Source organism: Manduca sexta, chromosome 24 (genome assembly GCF_014839805.1).
Source record: "Manduca sexta isolate Smith_Timp_Sample1 chromosome 24, JHU_Msex_v1.0, whole genome shotgun sequence".
NCBI lineage: Eukaryota > Metazoa > Arthropoda > Insecta > Lepidoptera > Sphingidae > Manduca > Manduca sexta.
Window position 1 is genome coordinate 15591774 of NC_051138.1, and position 8395 is coordinate 15600168.

Genomic DNA, 8395 nt, shown 5'->3' on the forward strand with positions numbered 1-8395 from the left:
CAGCCGCAGCCGCAGCTCGCCCAGTCTGACACACAAACAGATTGCTTTTCAATCTCTTGAGTTTATATATGAATTTGGTCCTTCGAACCGGATGTCAATGATAGAACACAGTTTAAATGTTTAATATATGATATCTATGCTTCAAAAATGCGTTGTAAAATTAATTTAAATAACTTTTTCCAGCCGGATCAAATAAATGATTATTAGATTATTAGCGCAACACAATCTACTTCTGCCGGTAATATTAGTAAAGATGTTGCAAATGTAATTATAATGTACCTGCGGCAGATGTCGTCAGCGTTCGGCGGCGCGTCGGCGGCCCGCAGCAGCTGCGCGGCGTCGTGCAGCGCGAGCACGCGCGGCTCGGCCTGCTGCAGCTCGTCGCGCAGCTCGCTGAAGCGGCGGAAGTCGCGCTGCAGCTCGTCGGCGGGGCGCGACAGCCGCAGCGGCTCGCGCGCGCGCACGCCGCGCTCGGCTGACGCCAGGCGGGAGACTAGCTCCACGACTGTTGGCAAATTCAGATTTAATTTAATCTGCCTTTTATATTTGGTATAATAACACCGAAAATATAATATAATGTAAGCATGTTAATCTGAGTTCTTGTTTCCTTAAACAATTATTATGAAAACTTTATTTATACTAGATTGTTAATATTAAATGGTATATTGTAAAGTACAGACCGATGTCGTGGAACTGTTGGTTGTGCACGAGCGCGTGCTGCAGCGTGCGCTGCCGCTCGGCGGCGCGTGCGCAGGCGCGGTCCCAGCGCGTGTTGGCGCGGGCGAGGCGCGCGCGCACGCGCTCGTCGGCGGCGCTGCTCGCGTGCGCCGCCACGTGGCTGCCCACCACGTTCAGCGACACCACGATCGACTTGTGCGAGTCCAGATCGAGGAGGAATTCTCGGTGGTCCTGCAACAAACAACACATTCGTATTTCACGATCACTATAGAAAAATCGTAAACTTCTTTTAAAATTACTATCACCTCTGCTCTTTATTTATACTGCTTTAAATAAATTATTGGGAGATTATTTAATGAAATATTTTATCAAAATACAAATATTAGTACAGAAGATGATTAACGAAGCTAAGACGACCTTTTGAAGCATCTATAAAGACTAAATAGCTCACTGGATTTGCATTTTCACAATTTCCAATCCTGTACCTGTATAGCGTCTTCGAGTGCGTCGTACTGTTCGGGCGGGTCCGTGCGCGACTCTTCCGTTGCCTCTGCGAACTGCAGCCACTGCTCCAGGCGCCAGAGGTCGTTGTCGAGTTGTTTCCAGTTGCGCTCCGAGCAGAGCGGAGCACGATCAGGCAGCCGGACTCGCTGCAAACGATACTCGGTTCTAGTATGTTGCCACGATTCATAGATGGCGTTACTAGTCTACGATTACTACTTTATTGACAAATGCGTCCATATTTTTGCCAAAAGACTTTTATTAATATTCATATTACTTGTAAATAATCAAATAGATCACTACTGAATATAGTTTTCTTCAATGTTAAAGACTTTTCAAAAATATTACGAAAAGATTCTTAACCATAGTTTTGTAGTTTCAGGGAATCATATATTTTTATATGGGCGCATTTAAAATTAAAACTGAATTCTAATGTTATATTAATATAAAATTAATAACATTAAATACCACAATTGTATAAAAAAGAAAAACACTACTAACACAACTAAATTACAAAGCAATATAATATCAAGTGCTACTACATGTGCTTTTGTATTGAAACTAAAAGTGCTTTATAAACTTTACAAAGTGCGCTAATTACAACCATGCAACTTTTTTCTATTCCTTGCTACACAACATTACTGTTAACAATAACAAAATACAGATGGCATTGTTATAAACTTTGCTCTAAACAAATTGTTATTCAACGATAACAGATGGCGTTAAACAGAATCCATTAAATTTATAAAAACTTTTACCCGCATACAAATGTGGTAAAAATAACAGTTGTTGTGTAGCAAACATTATTTAAAAGTAGTTATTAATATAATTAGGTAAGCCAGTACTCACTGTTCGCACGTGAGCGCGTACGATGCTGAGTGGGGCAACCTATAGGAACCAGAAAACGCAGTGTTTAGAGCATGCCGGGTTAGGAAGCTGTTACACACGTTGTAGACTGAACAAAACATAATCTGATATGCCATGTATCGAACTATAGTTTGTGAACTATGAATATCTCACTAATTTATAATTAGTTTTGGATTTTTTATGACATTATAATTCAATATTTGTAAATAACTTTATGTATAATTAGCAACTTGGCAAATTTAAAATTAAGAAAAATAATAACAAAAATTGTAAGTATATAATTATAGATGGTGTTTTCTACCTAATACATTCATAGGGACGTATATACACGGCATATCCTTCTTTCATTATTTAGTCTACAAAATCACGACACAATTTTACAATTTTGAATATAAGTAATTATTTAATTTTTTCACAAATAATTTACACCGAAACAGATTCGATTAAAAATGTTGATAACTCGAATATTTCATATATTTTTTTAAGAAGAAACATTTTCATAAGTAAGGTAAATGCTTACAATGATTTTGTTGCTTTAAAATTATAAAAACTACTGATACATTTTTATCATATTTTTTAAATAAAGACGCAGCCGCAATTACGTGCTATGACGAAATACAACGTACTATCACGTCATATAAATCATTCGATAAGCGATATCGTAATCAACTACAATATCTGACAGAGACTAATAAACATATAAATTCAATTCACAAAGATTGAAGTATTCCGGAACTAAATATAATCTACAATCACTGATATAACCATTTACCTTACATTAAATTTTTATCGAAAATTATTGACAAATTCGAGCAATATCCAAATAGTAACAGCGGCACCGCAGTCACCGCAGTAACAAGCCCCGTCACCAATGCCAATCAGTGCTATGTGCTACCGTCAAAGAAAAACAACATCGACAAATATCAAACGTCGATACTGTGAGTGATTGACAGAAGCATTTGTTTTTACCTGTCAGAAGTAGTTAGCAATCTACGCATGTGTTCTAGCTAGTGTTATTTACAGTTTGAGGAGCTTTGCTATACAAAAATTAACTTTAATAGTTACTGAGAGAGTCTCAAATCGAAATGGCATTATGTCAAATCGACTCTCAACCTTTATGGGCGGGTCAAATCATCTATTTTAATATTCCCAGCAAAAGTACTGAGAATCCAACGATATCAAGCATTTTTATTCGTATGCTATACTACAACCCAAGCTGGACTAACTCGTCAATCACACATCAATATCTTTATTCGTGTATTCAATACAAAAGACACTAACCTCAGGTTGTTTATCTGCAATTCTCGCTTCTTCGCTTGAGCGAGAAGATCTTCGTATCTCAACGACAATGCTTCTACGTCCTTCAGCATCGCTTCCTCTTCCGTCGCGTCGCACTCAGTGAGTAGCAATTCTGATAAATGCTTGGCTAGCTCAAGAGTCTGTCCAGGTTTGGCTCCGGCCTTCGCGATTTCCTTAGCGGCTGTGGCCAGTTCTTCGCTGTTGGCGTTCTCTTTCGTTTGCTGCTGTAATGCGATTCTGAGTGCTTCCAGAGATTCTGATGTTTCCCTGACCGCCGATGCGAGTTCGGCGCGGTAGGTTTCCTTAGATGTGAGTGTGTCAACTTGGAGGGCGGCGTCTGTCTCCCATTTAAGGGTGTCCACCTAATGGAGTAACGTGATAATGTAGATGGAACTATATAAATACTATAGAAATTCAGAGAGTCCCCCAAAAAAATATTCATAATTCCTTTACTAACCATCACAAACGAGTCTTATTTTCTTACTTACCTTTAGTATCTAAGATTTTAAAGGTAATCTTACCTGAACAGCGGAGTCGACGTCACCCACGACCTCCGCTCGGGCGAGGTCCAACCCTCATCCTAACGTCAGCGTACAACGCGCGGTACTCGGCCACCATGTCGGACACGCCGGACACCGTCGACACTGCCGACGCCAGGCGGTCGGCTTCTTCTACTAGTGCTCGGCACTCGAGCAGTTCTTGTTGTACGCCCTGATGAAGATCACATATTGTTAAGATTATCAGAAAATAATGCGAAGAGTTGACGGTAAGCTAAGTGAGCTAATTTCAGTTGTGCAATTTTCCCTCAACGTTTATCGATCGCTAATATGTCTAAGGTCCAGATATTGGTTATAAAATTGATTTTATTTGAAAGATTACTTGCAATCATATAATACTTACGTCTAGTTCCTTCAAGGTGGCGACTTTGTCCAGCGGCGTGGGGGCGAGATGCAGAGCTCTCGTCAGCCGGACATCTGCCTCAGCCAGCGCGACTACAGCCTTGCCGTGTGCAGCCACGAACTGCCTGTGTGCGTCAGCTCCGGCCGCGTCCACTCGGCCTCTCAACTGTTGCCATCTACGGACAGCAGCCCGTAATCTCGCAGCATCATCTGCGCCCTCACCGCGGAGCTCTACTCCTCTCGCCGAAGCCACACGGCTGTAAGCGTCTTCCAGCCGTTTGATATCAGCCTGAAGAGCCTCCAAGTCTTTAACAACAGCCTTGGATACACTCTCGTCTTCAGGTTCTCCGCGCTGTTTCCTAGTCTCTATCTTCTCTACTCTTCGTTCTATAGAATCCAGTTTCTTTTCAATCTTTGGCAGGAGCGATGTGGCCAATTCAGCTGATTTGCGGATTTCTTTCAGAGCAGTCTTACGTTGTTCGGAAATGTCACAGATGTTCTTCCATTTCTTTTCGACAATGTCAACACCAGTACGGAGATTCCTCAAGTCAAAGTTGCCTTTGAGAACGTCAGGATCGTTGAAAACAAGTTCGCAGAGGTTAAGGGTTTCGCCCACCTCTCCGCTCTCTTGCTCTATGTCTTTATGGATTTCATCACGATCTCTGAATTTTTCATCAACAGCTTTGCTGGTGAGGTATTCCAGGACTACAGAAGTGGTCAGTTTTGATTCAATAACATGTAATTTCAGTCTAATTTCAGTTAATCTTTCTTCAAGTTGTGTGATGGTTTCCAGGAGTTCTGTGATCTTCGCGATTCTGGACCTACCAGTTTCTTGAAGTCTTTGCCAGCGCTCTTGTACATCTCTTAAGTGTTTGGATGTATTTTTGCTGTAAGATTTCTCGTCCTTTTTAGAAATTTCAATTAAGGTATTGCCAGTTTCAGCGAGCCATTCAAATTCGCGTTCTTTAAGTGCCGTCTCCGCTTGGATGTCAGCGTTTATCCTCCTAATCAGATCTTGTGGGTCAAGTGCAGTGATTTCACTGCTTTGACTGGATTCGAGACGTGATTCAACAGTGATCAACCATTCTGAGAATCGTTTAAATCGTGAGTCAAATATAGTGTAGATTTCTAGTCTCTCTTGTAGTCGGTGAATGATAATGGAAAGTTGGTGTTCTAAATCAGCTCGCTGCTGACGTAACTGCCAAACCCTTTGGTTGACTATTCTCATGTCCTGGGGGCTTAGGCATTCTTTAAGTTGCTCCTGGATGACGCTCAGAGCTTCAATTTGTGTTTCAGTCTTTTCAATCTTTGTCCTTAAGTCAGTGTACTTTTCTATGGCCTTCTTTAGTTGTGGTCGAGATAATCTCTCTTCATCGGAATAGGAGATAATTTCGTCTTGTGTCTTTGAGAACAGTTTGTGCAGATCATTGGTCAATTTCTCGTATTCTCCGATGAGACCGAGTATGCGAGTTAAGAAGTCTCTCCAGGTGTCGAGACTAGCTTGTAAGTTATCGACTCTCTTCACGATACCCGCGTATTCCATCCTGACTGACGCCGCGTATGCTTCCTCCGTGAATTCGAGTACTTTCTTGAGATCCACTAATAATTTGTCAGTTTGTTTCTTACCTTCGGGCACTTTGTCCGAAAGATTCTGTATCTTAGATAGTATCTTATGTATCCTCTTGATGTGTACGTATCTGAGCTGTAGTTTTTCCTTTTCACGTTCCATTTCTTTGAGCCATCGGAGTAATTCCGTGTATATCTCTCTGTAGTCGTCCCACGCGGCTATGCGCGTGCAGACCTCGTCGTGTCTCTCGACAATACGCGCCAAGGTTTCATTGTGAAGGTTCGTTAGTGTATCGAATTTGTCCGCCAAGTCTTTGTTCTTTGTTTCCCTGTTCTCGTTCATGAGTACGGACCTCTGCGATGTGAGGAGGTTCTTGTGTACCCTGCATAGCCGTCGATGTTCAGTCAGATTCTCGTAGTCTGCGGGTACGGAGCCAGAGAGGAATGATTGTAAATCTATCAGGTACTCGTGCCACAGTCTGAGCGCGGTGGCGGCGTCTCCAGACCTGACTAGCGCCGTGGACAGCCGGTGGTAATGCAGGAAGGTGTCCCTGAACATCGCCTGCCATAGCTCCAGGATCCTCACGATCGAGTGTTCGTCAGAGACATCCCGGTCTATGTCCGGCAGTTGTTCTTTGGCCGGAGCGATTTCCGCCTCGCCTTTACCAAGGGCGATCAGGTTGTCCCGTAAAGCTATCAGTTTTTCTTCAACAATTTCGCCATCTTCGTGTAATGGTGTCAGGTCCTGTGAACAATCGAAATAATATTTTACTTTTCATAAACTGCTCATGCCAAAGTAATACGTACAAGTCCATCAACCTTTCTGTTGACACTTATGTGTCGGTTTAGAAATGACGCACAAATCGCACCTCGCACGTAAGAAAATATTTACTTTTCAAAACGTTTGGCAGTTTTGGAATAATTAAAAATACATTATGAGAAGCCTATAGGTATCATACTAAATCCAGTAAAATTAGTTGCCATATGAGTTATTAATAATTATATAAGTTTAGATATTTGACGCTGATAACTTTTTGTCATTAAAAAGGCATTTGCGAAAGTTTTGCTGAATTAATCATGAAAATTGACTAGCACCTTAATTCAAGAGACCACGCACTAATTAACCACCTTCGTATATTAAACGACCACTATCATCCTATTGTTCTATAAAAAGATACCAATTATAATGCATAAGTATAGAAAATTACCCAATACTTAAACATCATAAATCTTTCCAACCAACCGAATGAATAATATCTATAGTTTCATTAACGGCACTTTATGTATTGATGAAGTGGCATGAAAGGACAATCAATAAACCGATGTACCGTTCGGTATAAATAATTCATTGTAGGTACCGCACCGGGCCGTTATGCAATATCGGCCATTTGACATAGGCTTTCAAATGATTTCATTGGCTTGATTATTGGATACGATGGGGATAAATTGATTTTTATTGGAAGTTTGTTTACATACAATTATATGTATAGTGCAGGAAGAATAAGGCTGTCGCTACCAAATAGTATATATTATCATACTATACAAGGAAATAAATTTTAAGACGTGGCATATTTAGAATGCCTCTGCCCAACCCAAGTCTAAAGGCATTATCTTATATAATTAGTAACAATTTTCTTTCAATAATGCTTTCAATAATAATGCAGCTGTTTAACTATAAAACTAGACAAAACAGTTCCACTCATAAGAGATACTAAAATATCTGCTACTGCAATATTATAAAGGTATAGTATAGGTACATATATATGTAAGATAGAATAGTATTAAATTCCGTGAGCTAAGTTAAACAGGATCCAATTTAGCCGGTAACCGCCCACCGTCCATATTAGGTTCAGTTAGAAATAGGCCACTATTCATTTGTCATAATTATTGCTAAAATACACAAATTGGAACTAAAAGCTCCTGTTCTAATCTAGTTGTTAACTTCTGAATGATGTACGACCGAGTATAATGAAACGGAAATCCTAATAACATGTAACGCTATTTTATTTGACAGTTGCTAGCGCTTGCTTGATGACATTAAGTCTGTATTACGAAATCGTATTTCTGATTCGACAATACAAAATAATCGTCATTAAATAGTAACTAAGATCGAACCCAGAATCTGTCAGAAGTACGCTGCTAGATCAATGTCACCTTTAGACAAGTATCAACAAAGATACAATAGAAACGTACCTGTCTCATATCACACAGCTTCTCTTTAGCATGGTGCGCCTTAGCGCGCGCCAGCTGCCTGGCCTCGCCAAGGTCCGCCAGGGCTTGTACAGCGCCGGCCACCAGCTGCAGCCGGCGGGCCAGCGCGTCAGCGTCAGCCTGCAATGCCCGGGACCCTGTCTCCGCAGCCACACGAGCCGCCAGAGACCTCAGTTCTGCCACCCGAGCCTCTTGTTCCAGGCATGCCTGTGACAAAGGAAATTAGAATTTAGTTATTTATTTGTTATAATGTAAAACTTTTGGATCTCATAATACGGGAAGTTTAAAAGGAAATAATCCATACTGTTTAATATAAAATGTCTCAAAATGAATAGGTAAAACGCTTTAACATCTCAATAATTAATAATTAATTG

At 40.8% G+C, this 8395-nt stretch overlaps 2 protein-coding genes across 2 annotated transcripts in view; both read right to left on the reverse strand.

The window, feature by feature from the left end:
* LOC119190458 (dystonin-like) overlaps positions 1-3787 on the reverse strand; it is a 7878-nt gene extending 4091 nt beyond the window's left edge. The window contains exons 1-6 of the mRNA XM_037442424.1: positions 3740-3787; positions 3328-3707; positions 1164-1347; positions 681-909; positions 280-505; positions 5-25 (exon numbers count right to left, since the gene is read on the reverse strand). Of these exons, the coding sequence (XP_037298321.1) occupies positions 5-25; positions 280-505; positions 681-909; positions 1164-1347; positions 3328-3707; positions 3740-3787 (1088 nt within the window). The remainder of the gene's footprint in view (positions 1-4; positions 26-279; positions 506-680; positions 910-1163; positions 1348-3327; positions 3708-3739) is intronic.
* LOC119190468 (nesprin-1-like) lies at positions 3558-8250 on the reverse strand. The gene is made up of 4 exons (XM_037442435.1): positions 8004-8250; positions 4246-6555; positions 3867-4056; positions 3558-3707 (listed from the first exon to the last, which is right to left on the reverse strand). The coding sequence occupies exons 1-3, from the start codon at positions 8010-8012 to the stop codon at positions 3886-3888; spliced, it is 2490 nt and encodes an 829-aa protein (XP_037298332.1). The 5' UTR covers positions 8013-8250; the 3' UTR covers positions 3558-3707; positions 3867-3885.
* Between the last annotated feature and the right edge of the window lie 145 nt (positions 8251-8395).